The sequence below is a fragment of the Myxocyprinus asiaticus genome, chromosome 18 (genome assembly GCF_019703515.2).
Source record: "Myxocyprinus asiaticus isolate MX2 ecotype Aquarium Trade chromosome 18, UBuf_Myxa_2, whole genome shotgun sequence".
Classification (NCBI taxonomy): domain Eukaryota; kingdom Metazoa; phylum Chordata; class Actinopteri; order Cypriniformes; family Catostomidae; genus Myxocyprinus; species Myxocyprinus asiaticus.
The window spans coordinates 17761221-17787579 of NC_059361.1; the positions used below are offsets into that span (position 1 = coordinate 17761221).

A 26359-nucleotide genomic window follows, 5' to 3' on the forward strand; every position below is an offset into this window, starting at 1 on the left:
AGCAAAACTTCTCCTGTAACACAACTGGAAGAGCATGGCACTTGCAATACCAGGGTTGAGGGTTTAATTCTCAGGGAACACTCATACTGATTAAATGTATCCCTTGAATGCAAGTCGCTAATAGTAAATGTCTATTTAGTAATGTAATTTACTAAATTCTTCTTCATTGTGGGCCTTTCAACCAGACTGTTTTCAATTGGCCTTTCAATGATTTTTTAATTTGAATCACTCACTCTCACACTGTTTCGATAGAGCTCTATCACACCCATTCCCTCCCTCTCTTCTTTCTCTCTGCACACACAGATGACAGTTCCCCTATCTCTCAGAGCCAGTGTCTGTATTTCAAATAGGGACTTGTTTGTATTGAATGCAGTTAGTTGTTTGTTGTGATTATGCTCATTTTGACAACCTGTTTTTAGCCTAGAGTTTTTACTTTTTTCATATTTAAAAATGCTAGCGTTGAGCCTTAGTTGTTTGCTCTTTTGTTCTGTCGTCTTTCATTTATTTATTGTTTTGGTTAACTCTTGCTCCGTGGTTCATGGTCTATGGTAATATTCAGACAGAGAGAGGGGGAGTGAGAGTGAGAGATCAAGAGAGCTGTAAGCCACAGTGACTGGTTTTCGGGTTTTAAGTTTTGACAGCCACAGTTGAACGCCAGTGCTCGTCCCAGCCTGTAGAGTCACATAGTACCTCTGGGCGTACTGTGTGGAGGAGAGAGACTACAGGGTGCCCAATGGGACAAGCAGGGGTTTAATTTCCCCTGTGGATCAAGAGGGACAAAAGAGGACACCGGAGGACAGGACTTGGCACCATGATTCGCAAAGATTCAAAAAGGTACAGCTTTTTTTTTAGAATTTGCTTCCATTCTGACTATGCTTTGACAGTTGTCCACACTTTGGGGACACTTAAGAAGTGATTTGGATTTCGCATAAACTCAAAAGTCTGCTTTAGCTGTTCATGTCACTGAGTTTAGTCTGCGCTTTAGGTTTAATAAGCCTGCTGGTGCCTCATTTTGCAGTGCACTGCAAAGTGATCACTGTGGTTATCTGACAGAGCTGTGGTTTCTCCTCATGTTCTTTAGAACTTTGTGTTTAAGTTTCAGTTCTCTGCAGAACGACACGGTTGTCACTAACAAAGCATTTCAAAATGCACATTCATCATTCAGATGGCCCCTTTATATTAAATAATGTTTGCGTTTGCAAGATCGTATAAGATTTAAACATGTTCTAATGTATCTGTGGTGCTTGTCTCTGATCTCTAAGAGGGGATTTTGCAATGAAATACTTTTAATCTATATTCTTCTGTGACCTTTTGTGAATTGAGGTATGTTCACTCTTTGTTTACAGTACATAAAGGGGCATTAGTAGGAACATATTGGTTAGTGTTGTGAAGAAACATTGCCAACTCATTTTAAACCCTAATGAGTGAATTAACCACTGCTATACGGAGTCAGATTTTAATAAAGATGATACTCTGTATCAGTGTGAGTGTTAAGTGATACAGGCTAGGCCTCTATGTAATTATCTGCACTAACTAGCCTAACTACTTAAATGGTGTAAAGCAATGTAAGAATTAAAACTTGATATTTTATAAGGAGGAGCTTTTGGGGCCCTCCACATTTGATCTCTGAGGTCTTATCAGATTGCTTGGAAATGACTGACTTAGCAGTGGCTAAAATGGTGCTATCTGCATCAGTCTCAATAAAGAACATTTCAGAAAGTTTTTGCTATCTTACAAAATTCACATGTAATATTAATTTATTACCATAATCACAATTTAAATATCATGTTCATGTTAAGCATTCCTCTTTTTACTTTTTAGAAGTGGTTCCCACACGGTGGGCCGTGCGTTTAAAGTCTAGGCCTTCCGTGTGATTCATGCCATTAAGAAAACACAGTTTCACAATGAATAAGACACCCTATGCCTTTGGGCATCATACATTATGTTGCAGCTAACTAGTAATAACAACTGACATTTTAAAAACACGTCCACGCACGAAAGCCAGAACTTGAAACGACACTTAATGCTCAAGCAAGCCTAATTGTAACTGCAGCATGACTGTTTTGTGAAATGAACGTCTCCCGAACAGACATTCAAAAATCATAATTTTTCATATGAATCTTCCATGGAGGTCTATAATACCTGGAAAAATCTTATCTAATAATATTTGAGATTTAAATGTTGCTTGCAATAAATTTCATTTCGTCCGGGTACACGGTTATGCTGCATTCCATTCAAGTTGGATGTGGGATATTCCTACTTGATATCTCCGACCATAAATGCATTCCATTCCCTGGTATTCGGAACTGCAATGCTCCCGTTAGCTTAGCAGTGGTTTGACTCTCATTAGAGATGTCTCCTAGCAACCCAACTGATAAACAATGCTGCAGCGCTAGCATTTGTGCTTCAGGTGTACGATTATCAAAAGAGATTATAATGTTTTATACACCTGTTTCTGCAGGCGTTTGTTAAACAAGCTTTAATATCATGTAATGTGGAAACGAACTCATTTATCGATATTACTTAATAAAGTGAATGTTTATCACTTTGTATATCTCCCTGAGTGTCGACATGTTTGTGTGACATCATGCCCCTGCATCTCGGCGAAATCGGAGTTGAGAATTTCTGAACGAGCCTAAAAGTTGTAATTCTTACTTAAAGAGGCATTCCACTGCACTTTGTAAAATCCGACTTTCCGAGTTGAATGGAACGCAGCACTACTTTTCAAAACTTGATCCGACACTGAATGCTCAAGCAGCCTAATTTACACTTAGAAAACTCCTGATGTTGCTATAACAATGCAAAAAGCACTTACAAATTTACTTGAGGTGAAAAGCAGTCCTCCTTTCCTGTTTAATGCATTAAGCAATCACACGGTCATGCAGAACATCTCCTGTTTTTAAATCCATAAGGATCTCTTTCTCAATGGTGATGACAGCCGACTCGTCAGACAGCTTGATCTTTCGATCTTGAATTATGTACATCACTTAAAGCGTGATTGTGTCACTCAAGGCCAGCTAGAAGGCCTTGACAGGGATATAGCCTAAAGATCACACCCACCAAGAACAAATAAATCAATCTGATTGGCTGATGAATCTGACAATCTGTCTTTAGTTGTTCATTCATTTGCACTGTTGAGGGATTCTGTGGAAATTCTGAAGGACTGACCGGGTGGAGCTCAGGCTCACGCACTGCTTCGGCTAACGAGCTTGGCTTTGGGCATGCGATTTGTGAAACAGTTGTCACACTTTGCTTGTAAGCATCAAGGAATAAATTCTGACTGGATAAACTTTTGTTTTTCTCTATTTGTTTGTAGATTAATTAAGAGTGGAAAGTGATTAAAAATACACAGGCAAAAAGGTGATTTAGAATGAAAGGATGAAAAATATTTATTTATTTGGCAGAGAAGGCTTTGCTGGCCTTGCAAAATCGCCACTGGGTTCCCAGTATTGTTGAATATATTTTCATATACAGTAGTTGACATTATCAGGGCTGTTAACACCATATACATGACTTTGATAATAATGGTTGATCAATATTAGGTTTTTATATAATTAAATATGAATATTTGGTTACATATTTGTTCAGATAAATAAATTGGTAATTTAATTATCTATTCTGGGAAATTAGGGTTCATTAGCAACAAGACAATCAACACTAAGTCTTACACAGAGTGTACCATATATACAGTAATGCAATAAATACAGGACATTAGAAAAAGTCTATACAATATACTTTAAAATAAATAGACACTATTACAGTACAAATCAAATATCAAATTCTCAAGTTTAATTGGCAAGCCTTGCCAAGTTTAATTAATTATATATTATCACATTTCAATCATTTCTGAAATCTACAGGTACATACAGTATGTAAGGCAATAGTGCTGGAGAGCACACACATTAACAAGTCATGGATGATGTGTGAGAGTGAGAGATGGAGAAGGTGCAGAGAGATTGGAGAGAGATAGAGAGAGGGTGGGCTACAAACAAGGCCTTCAAAGCTCTTTGGCATCAATTACTGTAATCAATTAATGAGAGAAAGGGAGGAATTTGCAAGTTGCCTGACTGTGTGTGTGTGTGTGTGTGTGTGTGTGTGTGTGTGTGTGTGTGTGTGTGTGTTAGTGAAGAGACGAGAGAGAGAGAGAGAGAAGAAGAGCAGGCAGGAGAGAGAGGGTTGGGGGTAGGGTAATCTAGCTGGAGATGTAGCCAGGAACTGGAAGTAAAACACTGGCTACTGTGGCAGGGAATGGGTAGGGGGAGGTTGGGGAAATTTCCAAAGAGAAAGGAGAAGTTGTTTTCTGAATGACATGAATAGAGCAAAGGGTGCAGGAGGAGAGGAAGAGAAAGTGAGAGAGTAGGCGCTAAGTATGGTCAAAACACATATACTGACACTGTATGATTGCAAATGTATCACTGGATTATGATATTCAATCCCTGGATGTCCATCTAAAGTGCGGACACACACACACACACACACACACACACGTTGGTGCAGCTATCATTATGAGGACTTTCCATAGACATAATGATTTTTAAACTGTATGAACTATAGATTCTATCCCCAACCCTACCCCTAAACCTGATCCTCACAAAAAACTTTCTGCGTTTTTACATTTTCAAAAAAACATCGTTTAGTATGTTTTTAAGTGATTTGAATTGATTTTGAAATGTCCACATAAACCACATTTATAGCACAATATTCTTGTAATTACCCATTTGTAACCTAAATAAATGTCCTCATAAACCACTCAAACCTGCCCACACACACACACACACAAATGTTCCTGATGAGAATCTAATGAGAATTCTTCAAAAGCAGTTCAGTGGCCTGAAAACAGCACATTTCACACAAAAATGTTTTGCCATGCAGCTAAAAATTACATCAGATTAGTTTGCCAGTAAAAAATAGCTTCATGTGGAAACATCTAAATTAACTAGTTTTATTAAAGGCAACAGCATTACTTAGATAATTTGACTGAAAAAAAAAAAAACTGACTAAACTGGGTTACACTAATGAAAGTAATTTTTATATTATAGTTATAATTTTTGGTATTTTTCATCTTAGTTAAGAAAATAGAGAGGGAGACGAAAGTGGAGAAAAGGGGGAATTGGATCGGGAAAGGTCATTTTAAAGGTCAGTAGCCAATTGCAAGAAAGTTACACACACACACACACACACAAAGTAAACTAAAACAACATGAATGAATAGATTGCAACAATAAAACAACTTTTAAGTAGAAGTAACTAATTGAAGTAACCACTATATACAGTATAGTGTACACTGTTAAAATATTTTGTCAGCAGTGTTGGGTGTAATCCAATTACAAAGTAATTAGTTACTGTAATCTAATTACTTTTTAGTCCAAAAAAGTAGTGTAATGCATTATTTTTTAAACTCTTGTAATCAGATTACAGTTACTGACTTTCAATTAATTTAATTACTTTTAAGTACAGTATTGGGATATACGGAGCCACGCATATGACCGCAAATTGTATATCGTGGCCATGAATTAAGAAATCGTTCCCACAACTTATTAATACATGAGCATGTTTTATTAATTCGTTCCCTTGTTGTTGTTAAATCGTGGCCACGTTTTACTAGGTTGTTCCCTCATTTTAGTTAAATCGCGGCCACGTTTTATTAATTCGTTCCCTCGTTTAAATCGTGGCCACGTTTCATTAATTTGATATGCAATTTGATGAATCCATCGTCATTTTACTATGTAGAGAAGAGACATCTATGGTTGCTGTTATGGACAGATTCTGGGTTTCCCGATAACTTTGCAACTTAAGTTTTTACAATCATCCTAACTATCGTCACTCGTTATTTTAAGATGGAGTAACGCCTGTTTCCCAAACCAGCATGTAGATCGCTCGTTATAAAGTAGAACTTAAGTGCTTTGTTACGGGAACTGTCCAATCCAAATTGGTGCTGATCACTTCGGCCAATATATGTACAGGAGTTTGTCTTCTCAAAATTAAAATAATGTGGAAATACTGACAAACACGGAAGTTGTTTGTAACCTTGTCGAGGCACCGAAATGTATTAACTATTACAGAATTTAATTAAAGAAATTATGATGGCTTCAGTAAGATGGCGCTTCAGATGTATTGATGCTCAATCAGAGAGATTAATGAAAGTGATGCAATAAATGCATGTAATGTGAATGTACGTGATGTGAATTATTAGGGGCTGTCACATAGCCTAAAGTTTTGTTTCTTTGGCTGGAAACTGAACAAATGCACACAGAACAGGACTAACATGATGGCCATCAATACTGAACTACTCATAGACCAATCTAAATATTAATAGATCATCTGAGTTGTAAAAAGACCTGCCTTGTAAAAAGACTATAGGCGAGCTGTTTCAAACCAGCCACTGGAGGAAGGAAGAAGAGGAGGAGGAAATCTCTCATTGCACAATCTCGCTTTAATCTCTTTTGTTAACCATATGTTAATCATTTATTTATGCATATTTATTTAAGTTAGAAGACTGCATGGTCATATTACTTACATACTGTATATCTTCTTAAATAATCTGTTTAAAAAGAGTTTAAGTTGCATTTAATGGACTTAAGAGTGGTCCATAGCACTAATTAATTTACGAACGTTTTTACTTAGATAACGATGCTTTTGGGAAATGTTCACAAGGGGGGAGCAAGAGTAATAAATGAATGAAAAAACTGGTCACATTTAATTTAAACGAGGACATGATTTAACTAAAACGAGGGAACGAATTATTAAAACATGGCGACGATTTAACTAAATTTAACTTTATAGACATATAGGCATTATATGGAAGAAATATAGACATTATTTTTAATTTGTTGAGCAGAAAAGTGTAATGGAAAGTTACTTATATGTAAAGTAATTAGTAATGTGATTACTTTTTCAATTAAGTAATTAGTAAAGTAATCTGATTATTTTGGATAAAAGCATCCCCCAAATGAATAAATGATTACATTTTTAGAGAAATAATTAGTACTTTATAGTGGACTACTGTTTGTCGGATAACCTAAAAATGTCCAAGTCAAAACAATTTTTTTTATTCTGACTAAATCAACCTAACAAATTAGGCATAACAAAATTAATTGGTTTTATGTTAAATGAAGTATAAATAGATCCTTGAGGTTACAATTGCAGGTTACCACTTTTTTCAGTGTAACAAAACCCTTAGTAACAAAACACTTACAATTAAAACTAAGGGTTTTCTCAACTTAAGGAGTTTCTTGTAAATGGGCCCAGATCAGGTAGCCTTACAGTAACAACTGTACAGTTTCACTTTTTACAGTGCAATTCCTATGAACATTTATTTATACATGGACTGCATTTACATTTGCCTAGACCTGTTTACAAATTCATTTATATTAACCATGTAAAGTTTCCCTCATTTGTATAATGTGATTCTGTAGCTGTTTGTTTGTGTCTGTGCTTCTGTATACAGTATGTGTGTTTTTCAGGCATGGGAGATCTGAAGAGTGTGTATTGTGTATTGTCATCTGCTGTAGGATTGATTGATGCAAATAAAGCTCAGAGGAAGATGTGAAAATATGATGGGGAATTTGCATATTGAAGTCATGTCTTATATTTGCTCTGACAGTAAGAGAGTGAACTGCAGGAAAAAGAAGGCAGAGACAAGGAAATAGAAATAGGTAAAAGTTTGCCTATATGTCTTCTCTTTAATTTGGAGTCTTTATTTGAACCTTTGAGAACTATGTTTGAGTTCATTTTTGAGTTTAGTTAAAAGTTTCCTATGTTTATTTTCTTTTCATTTCACCCTTGTTGTGACCAGTCAGAGCAACCACTGTAAGGTGAATTTTATTAAATCTATAAAGGTATAAGAAGGTACACCGGTTAAATCAATGTAACAGTAAGTCTGTGCAGTGTCTTTAATCGATAACCATGTCATCCTAGGCCTGTATTCACAAAGATGTTTATCTTATCAATAAGGGTTCTCCAAAGAGTTCCTAGCTAGGAGTTTTTGCTTAAAACCTATTCACAAAAGTGCTAAGAGCAAGTTTTACTAAGGAAATCTTAAGATAAGTGTAAGGCAGAGCTGACCTTGTTGCAATGGTTGATGTCTTGTTTTATGAGCATGCTCTTTTAAATCGGCCACAGTGATTGATAGACAGGGAACCGCTATTTGCAAGAGAAAACAGACAATAATTTATATGCTGTATATATTATTCTGCTGATGTATAACAGGAATTCCCAGTTTATCCCGCTACACAGTTTTATTGTGTCTCTGGCCAGGGAGCGCAGAGTTGTCAAAACCTTTATCTCCGGCGTAATTGGGTTCTTTTGATTTGTGGGAGAGGTAATTGCTTCTCTAACTAAGTTTACAATAGTGAAAACACTCTTGCGATTCAGGCGATACCTTTTTTAAAGGTCAATGTCAACATTATAATATTTATAATATTACATTATTAAAATACATTGACTCAATTGTGATTCATTTTTAAACAGACAATGTCATAATAATATTCTAATACATCGTTTTTAATGTGGATTGACAGCAGAAGCCATGCTTCAGATCGTTTGTGAGTCACTCTTTAGGATTAAGAAGTCCTCAGGACGACTTCAAAACTGTCATTGGTTTAGGTGCTACTTTTAGTGATAAATGCTTCATGAATTACTCATAGATGAAAATTTTTTCGAGTCCCAAAATTAGAAGTGACACGTCCCTTATTTTTAAGAATATCTTCTAAATTTCAGTGTTAGGAGCTACTTTTTGCCTTAAAGGTGCTGTAAGCTATTTTTTTCATGGAAAGGTATGCAAAACTTTTTACTACTCCTTGAAAGACATTAATGAAATAAGTGTCCTGAGATATCGCACCGATCTCTGTGACAGCTCTAGACTCTGTAAACAACAAACACAAATGTGACCGCAGGCTGCGGAAAATGATGCTATCTGCCTGTCAGTCATTTTGCACCTTCTATGTAGTTGTATTGTATTGTAGTTGCAACGAATTATTGAGGCTTATTGCCATTTTTATGTTGCTCATAACAGTTGTCAGTAAGGGCACTATTTTGCTGCTGTTGTTTTTGACAACCATTTCTGCTTGTGTTGGTCTCAACAAAGCTCATTTGGTATCTTTGGTGTGCGGGTTTTGGAAAAAAAGGGGCCGTGGCTAATCCAATGTCTCATCTTGGGGAAATTCTAGAATGGCTAAAATCGCTTACAGCAACTTTATGATTTTTTGTGAATATGGGCCCTGGTCTACAAACTCCAGCTGATGATTGGTGCTCTTGGGTTGAGTGTGTGTATATAGTATGTGTGGCCCTTATCTCAGTGGTTGGACTTTAGGTTGTTTACATTATGCCTAATGAGGGAACAAGGTAAATTTCAGTGTGTGTATGTACAGAGAGAGAATCGAAAAAGAACGTGCTGAACTGGACACTGAGTTGGGAGGAAGGAGAGAGTGCAAGGAAGGGGTTTGGCCATTCTAAGAACTCATTGCTACTTCTCTGCAGTCACAGCCAGCTTCCTGTTCGTGTCACTGCAGTCATAGACCACACTGATTCTTGCTGATGCTGTAACAGAAACAATTGAAACTCCAGAAAGTCAGAAACATATAGTCTTTTAACATGTACAGTGGCCCAAGGATGTATTTGGACACTTAAAAATGAATGAATGTCTTTGCATTAGAAAAGGCAAGTTTATTGATTTAGGATATTACATATACAATGGATAAAAAGTGCTTTACATAGACATGATAAAGAGAAATAAAAATAAAACAACATGTCCATTTTTAAATAATTTTAAAATATAAAAATGAACATGAAATAAAAATCTATTATAAATTAACTATTAATAAATATAAACAAATAAAACTAAATATAACCAAGTGGTATTTATTTAACAAATTCTAAATAAAAAACGAATAATAACATAAGAATTAATGTTATAATGTTATTATAATTAGTAACAAACACACTTTTCAACCAAATCATTTCACAAAAATAAGTTTAGAAGTTTCAAGTAATAATAGAATAGACAAATTGTTCAAGACAGGGGAATTTGGATGTTTTCTGGTTGTCAAATGTTAGTGGAACATGTCCATAGTTGTTGTAACTACACTTGTGGTTACTCTGTTAGGAAACCTGTGTAAACTCAAAGGGGAACTGACTGCTTAAATCCACTAAAATGACTTTGGGACTAGTTAGCAGAGAAGTAGTAAAGTTAGATTTAAGAAAAGCTCTTGCATCATTTGTTTACAGATGACACTTTTTTGATATGTGTTATCTTATGCAGTGAAATTCAGAATTTGTGTGTGTGTGTGTGTGTGTGTGTGTGTGTGACTTTAGTGTCCAAAAGTGTCCAAATACTTTCTGGAGCCACTCTATGTCGAAACTATGGCAAATTAGCTGGTTTTCAATAAATTTAAACAGCAGCTTTGCAAGTACAATGTTGTTGTTTTCTGCCTATATCTGAGAAAAAGGACCAGAGAGAAAGAGAGCAAAACAGAGAGAAAGATGCTTATCTGCATTTTCTTACTGTCTCTCTTCCTGTGACATTGATGACACTGAATAGTGACATGAACTGCGCATGCACTTAGAGGAACTGTTTCTGCTATGGCTGCAATGACAGGCCATGGCACATGACATGACAGATACAACTGTGCACAGAGCAGGGTGGCAGATATCAACATATAATACACACGACCTTACATATAAACATAAACATACCTGATCCACTGGTAGGGCTGGCAGAACATGAACTGACACAAGCATATAGACCTGGCCTGTACTGCAGAATACTTCAAGGGGAACCCATTGTTCTCAGGTATAGATATAGTCTAAGAATCTGATAAATTCTAATTAGCAACTAGATTTCAAAATTTTCTTAAGAAAATGTTAGTGGTCATACTTGCCTGTGCAGAAGCTATGTGGTTGCTATGGTTTTATGAGTGGTTTTGCTATGTGGTTGCTTGAGTATTTCTAAGGTGTTCTGGGTTGTTGTTAGGGTGTTGCTTACTGGCCCAAGTCAAAAGAGCCCACCCCCAAGTATTCTGATCTTTAGATATTCCCTAGTATTCTTTGGTCCCACCACCTTCAATGTAAATCTAAGGGATTATTATTATTATTATTATTATTATTATTATTGTTTTTTTTTTGTTTGTTTGTTTTTTTTTTGTTTTTGCTGTTTTATTGTTAAGTCTGAATACTTAGAAGAGTAATAGCTCACTCTCAAACAAGTCACACAATCTGAGGTATTCATGTAGCACAAAACGATGTGGGACGAATTACTTGCCAAAGTTTAAAACTTTGAAAACTAGCTAGCACCACTTATAAAACAACTCCTAACACAGCATTTCTCATCACTGAACCTCCACCACCATCACTGCTGTTCCTTGAAACACCGTATGAAAGAACCACAGTAATCTGGTCCACAACCTCAACAACACTTCAACACATTTTATAATATAAAATACAAAATCTAATTGCAACGCTGACTGATAAAGACAAATGGCCAATATGTGAAAGTGTTGTCACAGATCTATCACATTTTGTGAAAGATCTGTGGTCTTATGTGCGACTGATCTGTTATGCAAAATGTATCATTTTTTGTCTGTATGTGAGACCTCTGTTCTGATAACTATTTTGGGACTGTTGATTGTCTGAATAAATGCTTGTATGTATACCACCATGATGCCCTGTTTGCACTATTGCTAACATATTGCCCTACTGAATATAGCTACTGCATGTTATTGGGGCTAAGTTGGATACAAAGCATTGTGTTTCTAGGACTCAACAAGGCCTGTGTCATATACTGTACAGGTGCATCTCAATAAATTAGAATGTCGTGGAAAAGTTCATTTATTTCAGTAATTCAACTCAAATTGTGAAACTCGTGTATTAAATAAATTCAATGCACACAGACTGAAGTAGTTTAAGTCTTTGGTTCTTTTAATTTTGATGATTTTGGCTCACATTTAACAAAAACCGACCAATTCACTATCTCAAAAAATTAGAATGTGGTGACATGCCAATCAGCTAATCGACTCAAAACACCTGCAAAGGTTTCCTGAGCCTTTCAAAATGGTCTCTCAGTTTGGTTCACTAGGCTACACAATCATGGGGAAGACTGCTGATCTGACAGTTGTCCAGAAGACAATCATTGACACCCTTCACAAGGAGGGTAAGCCACAAACATTCAAGCTGGCTGTTCACAGAGTGCTGTATCCAAGCATGTTAACAGAAAGTTGAGTGGAAGGAAAAAGTGTGGAAGAAAAAGATGCACAACCAACCGAGAGAACCGCAGCCTTATGATTGTCAAGCAAAATCGATTCAAGAATTTGGGTGAACTTCACAAGGAATGGACTGAGGCTGGGGTCAAGGCATCAAGAGCCACCACACAGACGTGTCAAGGAATTTGGCTACAGTTGTCGTATTTCTCTTGTTAAGCCACTCCTGAACCACACACAACGTCAGAGGCGTCTTACCTGGGCTAAGGAGAAGAAGAACTGGACTGTTGCCCAGTGTTCCGAAGTCCTCTTTTCAGATGAGAGCAAGTTTTGTATTTCATTTGGAAACCAAGGTCCTAGAGTCTGGAGGAAGGGTGGAGAAGCTTATAGCCCAAGTTGCTTGAAGTCCAGTGTTAAGTTTCCACATTCTGTGATGATTTGGGGTGCAATATCATCTGCTGGTGTTGGTCCATTGTGCTTTTTGAAAATCAAAGTCACTGCACCCGTTTACCAAGAAATTTTGGAGCACTTCATGCTTCCTTCTGCTGACCAGCTTTTTAAAGATGCTGATTTCATTTTCCAGCAGGATTTAGCACCTGCCCACACTGCCAAAAGCACCAAAAGTTGGTTAAATGACCATGGTGTTGGTGTGCTTGACTGGCCAGCAAACTCACCAGACCTGAACCCCATAGAGAATCTATGGGGTATTGTCAAGAGGAAAATGAGAAACAAGAGACCAAAAAATGCAGATGAGCTGAAGGCCACTGTCAAAGAAACCTGGGCTTCCATACCACCTCAGCAGTGCCACAAACTGATCACCTCCATGCCACGCCGAATTGAGGCAGTAATTAAAGCAAAAGGAGCCCCTACCAAGTATTGAGTACATATACAGTAAATGAACATACTTTCCAGAAGGCCAATAATTCACTAAAAATGTTTTTTTATTGGTCTTATGATGTATTCTAATTTTTTGAGATAGTGAATTGGTGGGTTTTTGTTAAATGTGAGCCAAAATCATCACAATTAAAAGAACCAAAGACTTAAACTACTTCAGTCTGTGTGCATTGAATTTATTTAATACACGAGTTTCACAATTTGAGTTGAATTACTGAAATAAATGCACTTTTCCACGACATTCTAATTTATTGAGACGCACCTGTATATACACTAGGTGTAAATAGCACCTGCCACACAGCCCAGCTATTTGCACTCTAATATTCTGGTGGAAAAAGAATTTGAAGACAAACTGCACCCTCAAATGTCTCTGCAATGGCATGGTAAAGATGGTGTGAATGTGCTTTTTTGAATGCGGACAACCCGGGTTCGGTTCCCTCTTTTGTCCCACTTTTTTCCATCCTGTTTCCTGTCTCCACTCTTCCTTTAATACTACTTATAATAATAAATTTGAATTAATATAAAGGTTGATTTCCTCGCAGTGATTTGGTTACAGTGAAATTCGGGGAGTTGAGAGAAAGGTTTGACCTGGGTAAAATTAACCATGGTTTTACTATAGTAATATTGTAATAACCATGTTTTTTTGGCAGAAGTCATAGTTTTAATGCAATTAACCATTGTGTTACTGCAGGTAAGGTAAGGTTAGGGTTAGGGTTAGGTTTAGGGTTCGGTGTTGGACTGCTATATGTCTGTGGGACTCTAAAAACACAATAAACACACTGCAGTGACAATGTATGTTAGTTTTTAATTAGGAGTGCAAATAGTATCTGCCACTATTTGCAGTGGGTTGCAAATAGCATCTAATACTATTTGGACTTATAGTGCAAAAAATATGCTTTTTGTTGCTATTTACACTGCCTGCCAATCCATCTTTTTCCATGTGTCTGCCTGTCTCCAGTGGTAGGAAGTCCCGTCAGGAGGGGGGATGTGTGATAAAGAACAGAAGACCGGTGCAGAGGAGGATGACATGCCCCAGCCCGCAGGAGATCAGTCAGGCTCTACAGAGTCCACCGGCTCACCCATCATTCCGCGCTGCCAGCCTGGACGAGCTCATCCTCCGCTGCCTCCACTGCTTTGGTCAGTGTACCTCTCACCTCTCTCGATCTGTCCAACTGGCTTTCTCTCTGTAAACAATAGCAAGCAATATTTTTTGGAATAAAGGCTTAACCAGAATATTGACCTTATTCAGAAAATGATGTGCATATAAATGTCTCATTTCCAGCCCCACCCTACATCACAGTCATTTGCATCTCTCCATTTTCTATTCCTGTTTTCAAGAACAAAACATAAAAGAATGTTGACTTCTGGGTGGTGAAAGAAATTACAGCATACATCACTTTTGTCCCCATGATCAGACATATCTCTCCTACATCTCTCTTTTCTGGGGTTCTAGGCCCTGTCTCTGGCCTCATGTGCCCACTCCCCTTTTTGATCATACCCAGTGTCCATGTGCCAGGCAGATTATGTAAGTCTGCGGAGTAGTGTGAGGGACAGAGGGAGAGACACTCTTGTCAAAGAAAGAGAGGGAAAGAGAAACAGTGGAACAGAGAGAGGCAAATCTTTTGGTTTGCTAGCATTCAGGGCCTGGGAATGTGTTTGTCCCTCTATGCTAATGAGACAAAGCCTGATTGTGTTCCTCACTTTCGCAAGACTGCCCCCTCTCTCTCTCTCTCTCTCTCTCACTTTTTCTCATGTTTTTTTTTTGGGGGGGGGGGGGGTTCCCCTTTTCTCTCCAATTTGGAATGCCCGATTCCCAATGCACTCTAAGTCCTCGTGGTGGTGTAGTGACTTGCCTCAATCCGGATGGCGGAGGACAAATCTCAGTTGCCTCCGTGTCTGAGACCGTCAATCCGCACATCTTATCACGTGGCTTGTTGAGCGTGTTACCGCGGAGACGTAGCATGTGTGGAGGCTTCACACTATTCTCCCCGACGTCCATGCACAACTCACCACGTGCCCCACCGAGAGCAAACAGGCTAATTTGGTTTCTTAGGAGACCTGGCTGGAGTCACTCAGCATGCCCTGGATTTGAACTCGTGACTCCAGGGATGGTAGTCAGCGTCTTTACTTGCTGAGCTACCCAGGCCCCCCTTTCTCACATTTTCTTTGTTATGCTCTTTTTCCATTTTTGGAATTTTGAACATTAATAAGTGGCATCACTATTAATATTATAGCATATATAACATGTTAAGTATACTATTGCCCATACTTAGAGCTAAGGCTGCTTAACTTCAGTTTTCCATGTACCGGTACAAATTACGTCATTAGCACAGTGTGTGTGACTGTCCACGTGCAGCCTAGTTTTTCTAGACACGTGGTTTGTCTGCATATATGCATGTCCAGCAGCATATAGCTGCCCTTGACCACATCAAATTCAAGGCTTTGACTTTGGCCTTCAGGGCAGCCGATGGAACAGCACCATCTTACTTCAACTCACTGCTTCAGGTCTATGTCCCCTCTGCCTGCCTGCGATCAAAGAATGAGCAACGCCTGGTGGTTCCATTGCAACGATGCACAAAGTCACTTTCCAGATCTTTCACATTCTCTGTTCCTCAGTGGTGGAATACATTTCCAACCCCCACCCAATATGCTGAGACCTTCTCAACATTCAAAAAACATCTGAAGACACATCTCATCCATAAGTACTTAATCAGTCCACAAACATAAGGCACTTGCTTTCTATATTAGAAATATATTTCTTCTGCTCTAGCTTCTGTACTACTCCAGCTACGATTAGAATTTAGCAGTGCAATACTGCAGATATTGTTGGCTTTTGCATGATGAATTGTTTGTTCCTCATTTTGTAAGGCACTTTGGATAAAAATGTCTGCTAAATGACTAAATGTAAGTGTATTAAGAGTATCACAAACCAGTTGTAGTGTGTATGCGTTGAATGCATCCATATGGGTTCGTAGTCAGAACAGTATTTAGAAAGGCTGAGCACTTGACCGTATGCGAGACAGAACGGCAGACAGAAAAACGAAGTATTATTTTAAGTATTAGACTTTGGCATATAACCCTGGCTGCATTGTTTGTTCTATGGACATGAACAGTTTCTCAAATGGTGTGGCTTGAGGAGAGGTGTGTCAGAAAGCAAGAGACCCAAGAGCAGAGGAACAGATCACAAGACTTATTGACAATAAATTAGAACACAGCAGGGCTGGCGAAGCGTGGGGAACCCGGCACCGACTGCAGCAGGAAGGCGGTGAGAGTGTTCGTACGTATGTGCGTCGCGGTCATGTAGAGAGCAGATCCGTGAGGAATCCTCTGTATAGAGTGTGTTTGTAGGCATGTATGCATTGTGGCAGAACCTTCTGACCACACACGTAAGCTGGGGGCTTAGACCAGTGCCGGTCCTCTGACCTCTTAACATGAGCGCCAGTCCTTATGAGGGCTTCTCTGGTGGCTTTCCAGGTGTGACAGCACTTTTGAATAAAGGCGTGAGCGGACGGGACCTGAAAATTCGGGCTCTTGGGCGGAACAAAGGGGGCTTGTAACTGAGGCTACACTGGAAGGGTGATTACCCCATAGATGACTACTGCAAAGAGTTGTGGGCATACTTGACCAAGACTAAATGAGAGCTCCAAGAAGACGGATGATGGGAGGCCATACAGTGCAGGGTCTTCTCAAATTCCTGATTAGCCCACTCCGCCTGCCCATTTGTCTGAGAATGAAACCCAGAGTACAAACTCACAGTAGCCATGAAAGCAGAAGACGTGGTTAATGACTGCCACCTCTGTCTCCCTCGCTGTGGGTAATTTGGGGAGGAGAATGAAGTGAGCCGCCTTTGAGAACTGGTCCACAACATTCAAAATGACTGTGTTAACATGGGTAGGGGGGAGAGCGGTAACAAAATCCATGGCTATGTGAGACCAGGGTCTCGAAGGGACTGACAGCAGTTGGAAAAGCCCGGCTGGGGGTTGACTGGAAGATTTATTTGAAGTGCCTAATTGAGCAAGCGGCTACGAACTGGCATACGTCTTGCACTAGTGATGGCCACCAGAATCTCTGTCTAATGAGCGCCTGGGTGCGAGCCACCCCTGGATGACAAGCGACATTGGATGAGTGGCCCCACTGTAGGATGTGCATCCGAACTGATTGCGGAACAAATTACAGACTCGCTGGGCATTTAGCGGTAGGAGCATTGTTACGTAGCGCAGCACAGACTTTAGACTCCACGTACCAGGATACCATGCCCACTACCAAAGTGGTGGGTAGAATGGTACCCGGTGGGATCGTAGATGTCTTGTCTTCAAAACATCGAGATAACGAATCAAGTTTAATGTTCTTAGAGCCTGGATGATACGAGAGAACGAAGTCGAACATGGTGAAAAACAGTGCCCAGCGAGCCTGTCTAGAATTAAGGCATTTTGCACTATGGATGTACTCTAGGTTCTTATGGTCATTCCAGACCACAAAAGGTACCCCTTAACACTTTAACCAGTGACACCACTCACCCAAAGCCATCTGGACAGCCAGCAATTCTCTGTTATCGATGTCGTAATTCCATTCAGCTGAAGTTAAGCGGTGCAAGAAAAAAGCACATGGATGCACCTTTCAGTCTGAGGAAGAGCACTGTGACAGAACCACTTTGACCCCAATGCATTCACCTCCACCACAAACTGACATGAAGGGTCAGGAGTACTAAGAATAGGGGCGGTGGTAAACTGCTTCTTTAATTTAGAAAATGCGGCTTCGGTCCGCGGAGACCAACCAAAGTCAGTGTGGGTGGAGGTGAGATCTGTAAGAGGTGTGGCGAGTTGGCTGTAGTTACGAATAAACCTATGATAAAAATTTGTGAACCCCAGAATCCTCTGCAAGGCCATGCGGGAATCTGGGGTTGGCCAATGATCTTGGAAAGGTCCATGCACACTCCCTTGGACAAAACGATGAACCCAGGAACTTAACCGACTCTGCATGAAAAGCACACTTCTCCGCTTTAACAAACAGCCGATTCTCTAGCAGTCGCTGAAGCACCTTCCTGGCATGCTGGACATGGTCCTGGATATTCTGGTAGAAGTTCAGAATATCATCTAGATAGACAAACACAAAACAGTCAACCATGTCTCTGAGCATGTCATTCATGAGCCCCTGGAAGACAGTTGGGGCATTGACCAATCCGTAAGGCATAAGCAAATAACAGAAGTGCCCCCTATGGGTGCTAAAAGCTGTCTTCCACTCATCCCCCTCCCTGATCCGTACAAGGTGATAAGCATTGTGTAAGTCCAACTTTGTAAAGACGGAAGCTCCCTGTAAAAGTTTGAAAGCTGAAGACATCAATGGAAAAGGAAAACGATTCTTCACCGTGATGTCATTCAGCCCCCGATAATCTATGCAAGGTCTAAGCGAGCCATCCTTCTTCTCCACGAAGAAGAACCCTGCCCCTGCCGGAGAAGAGGAAGGGCGGATGAGACCGGCCGCCAGAGAATCATTGATGTACCTGTTCATGGCCTCCCTCTCAGGTGCAGAGAGTGAAAACAGTCATTCTCGTGGAGGAGAAGTGGCAGGGAGCAAATCAATAGCACATTTGTACGGGCAATAAGGAGGAAGGGTCGCGGCGTGGGACTGGCTGAACACCGCCCTCAAGTCATGGTATGCCAATGGTACTCCAGATAAATCTGCTGATTCATCCTGAAATGAAACACATGTCTGGACATGGAAGGCAGCAGAGTTAAGACAGGGAGACCAACAGTACGAACTCCAAGCAAGAACAGTATTGGTTGACCAGTCTATGTGTGGGTTGTGCACTACCAACCAAGGATGCCTCAACACTACCGGAGCCAATGGAGTTTGGACCAGGTAGAAGAATAACTGTTCCGAATGAATGCAGGAGATGAAGGTAACTGGCTTGGTGAAATGGGTGATGATGGTCAGGGGCATGCTGCTGATGGTATGGGCTGTGATTGGTTTGTCCAACTGGATCACTGGAACTTGCCACTTGGAAGCCACGTTGATATCCATAAAGTTTCCTTCGGCTCCGGAATACACCAATGCGGAAACATTGTGACTGGTTGATCTGCACTGCAGTCGGGCCGGGAGAAGAGTACGTAGTCTGGGGGTTTTGCTCTGGGATTTTGCGCTCGCCAGTAACACCCTGCCTACTGACGAGTGGTGGCATTTACTAGACAGGAGGCGGAGACATGGCCAGGATATAAACAATATAATATGAGTCCATGGGTGAGCCATCGCTGCTTCTCCTCCGGAGAAAGCCAAGTCCTCCCGATCTGCATGGGCTCTGCCTCGGACCGTGATTCCGATGGCCTGGCCGGAACACTTGACTGAGTATGGCGGTCAGCTGCCTGGGCAGGTAGAGAACAGTTACGGCGGTGACACATGGTCAGGCGCTGATCCACTTGTCGAAGCGGGGAGGCAGGCCCAAGGCATAGATTTCATCCTGGATGTTGTCGGATAGCCCAAGCAGAAACCGGTCCCAATAGGTATGATCATTCCACTCACAAGATGTAGCGAGGGTGCAGAGCTCGATGGCATAGTCCGTGACCTGCCGTTTTCCCTGAGACAATCCAGATATAAACCTCAACACCTCATGACCTTGAGCCGAGCAATCGAACACTCGGTGGAGCTCCATGGAGAATGCTTAGAATGAAGCACAACAGGGATGTTCGTTGTCTCATATGGCGGTTCCCCATTCACCGGCCCATCCTGTGAGAAGTGTGATGGCGCATGCCACCTTCATTGTCTCCAACGGGAAAACAGAGGGCTGCAACGAGAAGTACAAGGAACATTGTGAAAGGAAGGTGGGGCAAGAACCTGCCTCACCTGAGAAGGGGGCTGGAGGATTGAGACGAGGCTCAGAGGTAATAGAATATTCCCACAGTGATTGGGCCAGCCCGGTGGTTCTGGTACCTAAGAGCGATGGCTCGGTCCAATTCTGTGTGGATTATAGGAAAGTTAACGCGGTGTTAAAATTTGATGCTTATACAATGCCTCATGTTGACGAACTGCTCGATCAATTGGGCACGGCTCGCTTTTATTCGACATTGGATTTAACAAAGGGATGTTGGCAGATCCCCTTAACACCAATGTCCCATGAAAAAATGGCCTTCTCCACACCGTTTGATTTACACCAATTTGTGACCCTTCTGTTTGTTTGGGGCCCCGGCTACATTTCAGCGTCTTATGGACAGGGTCCTCAGACCGCACGCTGCATATGCCACACATGCAGCATCTGGGGGCTGTTTTGAGATTGCTACGATGAGTGGGACTCACAGCAAATCCAAAGAAGTGCACAATTGGGCGAGTGGAGGTACGGTATCTGGGGTTCCACTTGGGTCATGGTCAGGTGCGGCCCCAAATTGATAAAACCATAGCGAATGCGACCTGCCCGAGACCCAAGACCAAAAACGTTTTATTCCCTCGGCCTGAGTCGGGCGGTGGGGGTATGTGGAGGCGAGGAAGCTGTAAGGGTTTTCACCTGAGATTAGTTGCTGGTAATTGCTGTTCCTTTGTTCACAGTGAGAGACGGGGGAAATAAAATGGGCCAGACAGAGTGAGAGGGAGAGAGCCCAGCTGATGCTTCGAGTGTGTTGGCAGCTGCCAATCCCACTAAATATAGCGTTTGAGTGTTTATATGAAGCTTTGCCATTACGCAGTCAAGCGAGCTTGTTTTTGTGTGAAAAATAAAATTTGAGTTGGATTTGCCATCTCCTGCTTCCTCATTCCTCGAACTTGTTACAGTCACTAACCTAGCAATCTCAAGCAAATTCTGTGATTATTTCATCCTCAAAAGTGCTCATTCTATCAACGTGGAACCTTGTGAACATAACTCGACTTCCAGGCAGACTGATAAAATGTTCTTTGTGCATCTACTGGTGAAAGTTCCATTGAATCAGCCAGTCAGAGTTGATTGAGAAAGCACTTTCTAGTTTTGTGTGCTATAAGCATCAGACAGTGAGAAAACAGGCTGTGGGCAGTCCGTGGGTGTGCCGTCTGAGGCTTAGACTAGGGCTACGTTCCACTTCAACTTTTTATTCCCTTCCCTCGCTAATCTGCCTCCGTCTAATGGACTCGGATGTACGTCATTGTTTACGTTGCTCGAGTGCCTAATTCTGGCGGAACCCATGCAGTAGGTTTAACTGAAACACCCTAAGCCCTTGATCACTGATGCTGATGTCATTTTGTTGAATTATTTAGTGATTTTCGCACCTGAGAAGACAACATTTTCAGAGATTGATACAATCACAGATTCAGGTAAAGTTTAGTTATAATTTCAGAGGCTTATGTATAAATCTTGTCTGTTCATATTTGCGAAAAGTTTAATCAAATTTTACAAAAACGAATATGGTAACTACAATGAACACATAGGCTGTGACTGTGTAACAAACAGTCAGATTAAGGTAGCTACAAGTATTATGCTGTTAAATGTTGATATAACTTCTCTAAACTCCTTAACTGACATAACTTCACTTCCAGCATACATAAGAGTAGTGTTGGGGTGGGGTAGGTTAAATGCGTTCTGTGCTGTGATGTCACAATCGAGTTGCAGTGTGGGATATGTAGCTGCCTGAAGTGTACATACAGTATGTGTAGGCTCGCTCCCTCTGTCAAAATCGAGGGGTTGAGGGATGGTCAGTAGAAACTTCCCTCATCCACTTATTGAAGTAGAACAGACTTCCAATATTGTGGTGGGGATTCCCTGAGGGGAAGTGCTTAGGGAAGTTAGCAAGTGGATGTTTAAAGTAAAGTGGAAAGCAGCCTAGCCTGAGTGTGGTTTGTTGTCTGTACAGCTGCCGTTGCCTATACAGCTTGAGTTTTGCTTACTGCCCCCTGCTGAAAACAGATGGTAGTTCAATCTTTAATTGCTTAGATGGTAAGAATATTCCTAATTATGGTCCGAGGACATGATTAATTGCGGTAATTTATTTATGTGTTATTTTTTATTAATTGCACTGAATTAACACATTAAATCAACAGCCCTAGTTATTACTTTTGTAAGTGATTGGATGAAAAATGGACAAATCTAATTATAAACATTTTGTTTTGCAGACACAGATGGAAAGCTGACCAAAGGAACACAGCTTGTTCACATGACCATGATGATGCATAACTGGGTTGTACCATCAAACATCTTCGCCCATAAGCTGCTTTCTTTATATCCTCCATCAAACCTCACTGCTCTGTTGTAAATGTGCTTCCCTCTAACTTATCTGAACCCTAATAGCAAAATATTTATTTACTCAACAGGTCCCAGAGCATTTGTGTCCTTCATGCATAGAACTGTTTTGGGTCACAGTCAGTCAAAGCACCATACAGCCTCACATGGCTCTTAATCCCACTGACAATGAAACAAGAGCTGCCCTATTTTGGTTTAGCCTATTTATTGGGGTGGATTATTTTGTTGTCTCACTTTAAGTCTTTCCTCCTTGACTTGTGATTACATATAAGGATTGTCCAGCAGAGAAGAGGGCACAAAGGCGCCCACAAATCTGCCAATTCATCAGGTTGGTGTATCCACTACATTCACATGCAATGGCGTAGGCGGGGGGAAATTGTGTGAAGTGAAATGTGTCTCTCCTCTCATCTCCTCTCCTCTCCTCTCTTAGGCAGTGGATTAGTCAGTTTCGGCTGATGTTTGAGGCAGACCCTCTATTAGAAAAAGTGATGGGAGATCTTTGGGATCTGGTCAGAGTTGAGGGGAATGACTCGCACTATCAGCTCTTCAACACACCTTACATGTGAGTCTGATGAACAATATAACACTGAAAGTATGGCCACTATTGTTGCTCATAATAAGGGTTATGGATTTTGTTTATCAAACCCTAACCCTACGTAAACTTAACCCTTAGTATTAAACTATTAAACTGTATGGTATTATTAGGTGATTCTCATGAACCTGTCAAGAAAATGTCCTGGTCATATATTACTCCAAAATAAAAAGAATAAATGATAAATTATATTTTGCATATATAGTAGAAAATTAGTCCTATTTTTAGGGCTATTAAGATTTTTTTATTATTATTATTATTTGTTTTTTACATTATTTTCATGACAATTAAGCACATTTTACCCCCTAATTCTCATTACCACAAAGTGAAAAAAATATAATATTATTTAAATTGTACAGTATTTTTACATCATAGTAGCTGATTTTAATGTAAAGAATTATTGTTAAAAAGTCTTTTTTTTGTAATGGACAAAGAAAATTACTGCAATACAGTAATGAGAATCATTATTAAAAAACAAATGGAAATAGTAAAAGTAAAATGGCTGGGTGCCTTACAGTAATGAGAGTTTTTTTTTTTTTTTAAATGTCCCGAAAATAATGTCACAATGCAAAAAAATCGTAATGCTCCTAAATGTAGTCTTTATGTAAACTATAACTGAATTATTATTATTTATTTATTTTTTTAAATTTGGGGTTTAATAGCACCAGGACATTTCCCTGACCAGTTTCGTGAGAATCACCCTAATAGTGCTAGAGACATGAATGAAAAATGTGGCAAAAAAAAAAAGAAATCCAGAAAATAATGTCACAATGCAACAAAATCTTAATGCTCCTAAATGTAGTCTTTATGTCAAATATAATGTAATTATTTTTATTTATTTTTTTTAATTTGGGGTTAAATAGCACCGGGACATTTCCCGGTTTCGTGAGAATCACCCTAAAACATGAATTAAACTGGGTGACTTGTTGTGGAGATGTGTGCTATTACTTTTGTAAGCAATCAAACTTTAATTTTAATTCAGCATTTGTGATAAAATCTTACATTGAATGAGGAACCCAGGCCTAGGGACCTAGCAATTCCCTAGCAATCACCCAAAACACCATAGCAACCTCATAGCAACATGCTAAAAAAAAAAAACTCTCAGAACATCTTAACAACCACAGAACAATGGCCTAGCAATCATTTGCAACACTCTAGCAATGTGATAGAGATTTTTAAATGAGCAAGCCTCCATCACATTTTCAGTACATACTGTATGTATTACTAGTTATAAATCTATTTTAAGTTATAGTCACCTATACTTTCTTAAAAAATTTCTGGTTATGATCCCATCTTCATGGGTCTGTTTTGTGACAAATCTTTGCTTTCTGTCTGTCCATCACTATCTCTGAAACCAGTAATCCTCCAGTGAATGTTTCCCAGACTCCCTCTCCCTCAGTGAAGAAAAGGAAAGTTTCCCTGCTGTTTGACCACATGGAACCAGACGAAATGGCTAAACATCTCAGCTACTTGGAGTTCAAAAACTTTTGTAACGTCTCAGTACGTCAGTCACCCCAAATGCTCAGTTTCACTTACATTTAATGCAGAAGTATTTTTGTTTTGAATCTTGAATTGATTTTAAAATAATAATAATAATAATAATAATAGTTTTTCAGAATATTTAGATTTTATTCTAAGTTTAGTATTTTAGTGCTGCCAAATTTAATGCGTTAACTGATATAAATTAAATATGTTTTGCACCATTACATTTCTAAGGGCCATCTAGTGTTATCGCTATCATTCTCACTGCTTTAGAATTGTATATCTGTGTATATAAAACTAAATAATTTGTGGCCATTTTTATTTTTTTATTTTTTTTAGAATCTTGAAAAAAACAATTGTTTCATGTTTTATTTTTATTTGAGTTACTAAAATCTTTTTAATTTAGTTCTAGTTTTTGGGTAATGATGATAACACTGGTTCACTGAAAAGACATTGCAGCGAAAACCAGTATAAATCTGCTGCTTGAGTTTATCTGACAGTCTAACAGCAGTATAGTACTATAGTGACAGAACAGACTCATAACGGAATGTCTGACTAATCAATCAACCACGATCACGCCCGCTGTACTCATACTTGGACGTGTCAGTTCTTATCAGAGTACAATTGTATCTTGATGTTCACATTTGTACATGCTTGGCACACCTGGATTGCAGGTGAACCTCTGACTGTTGTTGTGTTTTACGTTAGTTCCTGGACTACCGCAGTTACGTGGTACATGGCTCAGTGAGGGACAATCCAGCCCTCGAGCGTTCCGTCATGCTCTGCAATGGAGTCTCCCAATGGGTCCAGCTCATGATTCTCAACAGACACACCCCACAGCAGCGAGCAGAGGTCTTCACCAAGTTTATACATGTAGCACAGGTATTTACAACACACAAACACATGCAACAGAGTACAACAGTGGTGTTACGGAAATAAAAATCAAAGAAAAAAAGACTTTCATTTTTGAATTTTCATTTTTGGGTGAACTCAGTTAACTCAGATATCAGTTAATTTAAAAAATGTTTTTATGTAATTTCCAAATTCCTGGTGAAATACTACACTACCCATAATCCTAAAGAAAGACCTACCAATCAGAGATATCACTGTCACCATGGAAATTGCATTAACAGAGCTCAACAGTGACTGTGGCTGAAGCATTGCGAATGACATATTAGATTCAGTCTCCCTATACTCTCAAAGAATTTACTGTATATATGTATTTTTGACAGTTTTAAAATAACCTCCTTATACAGTATGTTGTTTTTAATACTATAATATTTGTTTTATATTTTTTGTAAACAGTATTTTATATACCATGACTGATCCGAGTAAATAATTCAAACATTTTTAAATACTTTTTGCTTAAAATAACGTTGTGATTCTTGGAGCTGAATTGTAAGGCTTAAGGCTGAGAACTCTTTTTTAAAGAATTGAACAAGTGCCTATGGAGATAATGAATGTGAAAAATACTTCTAGAACCAAGGCTGTTGAAAATGTGGCCAGTCATTGTTACCCTCTATTGTGGATGTAAAAATGAAAGGAGTGTACATGCTGAAATGCCTGTGTTTCAATAATCCTTTGCTCCAATATTGCAGTAACTTTCCACCAAACATTGACGTCAAATCTAGAGAAGCCCTGGCATGACAAAATATGTGGTTTCACTTAGGCCCTGCAGCAATTCATTTTTGACATTGCCTGTGATATCTTTTCTAGAAGTGGCTGACTCATTCTAAAACATTTTATAATGTGACGTTTGAGTCCTCTTCATCATTACAAATTTCAGTGTCACAGAAATATATAATTTCAGTTGATGACCAACACCTATTAAGACATGCCAATAAGGCAACTCACTTTGAGGAGGCCTAAAAGTAACCAGAGCTAACATTTGATTTATTTGTTCAGAGGAAATGATTACATCATATGTGCTTTGTGTACTGCCTGGGGTTTAACCACACAAATATAAATGTGTGAATAAGACAGCCCGAAGAAAACACCTAGGAAATAAGCA

At 39.5% G+C, this 26359-nt stretch overlaps 1 protein-coding gene across 4 annotated transcripts in view; it reads left to right on the forward strand.

Annotated features, from left to right (window-relative positions):
- Window positions 1–280: 280 nt before the first annotated feature.
- Window positions 281–26359, forward strand: part of LOC127456492 (RAS guanyl-releasing protein 1-like) — a 42408-nt gene continuing 16329 nt past the window's right edge. Inside the window, exons 1-9 of one of the 4 annotated variants that reach the window (XM_051725013.1) lie at window positions 281–834; window positions 5068–5136; window positions 7603–7654; window positions 14043–14221; window positions 22148–22253; window positions 22540–22602; window positions 22705–22836; window positions 24225–24366; window positions 25057–25230. In XM_051725013.1, coding sequence (XP_051580973.1) covers window positions 14107–14221; window positions 22148–22253; window positions 22540–22602; window positions 22705–22836; window positions 24225–24366; window positions 25057–25230 — 732 coding nt within the window. In that variant the 5' untranslated portion in view covers window positions 281–834; window positions 5068–5136; window positions 7603–7654; window positions 14043–14106. The remainder of the gene's footprint in view (window positions 835–5067; window positions 5137–7602; window positions 7655–14042; window positions 14222–22147; window positions 22254–22539; window positions 22603–22704; window positions 22837–24224; window positions 24367–25056; window positions 25231–26359) is intronic. The other 3 variants (XM_051725014.1, XM_051725012.1, XM_051725016.1) reach the window with 3 other exon arrangements.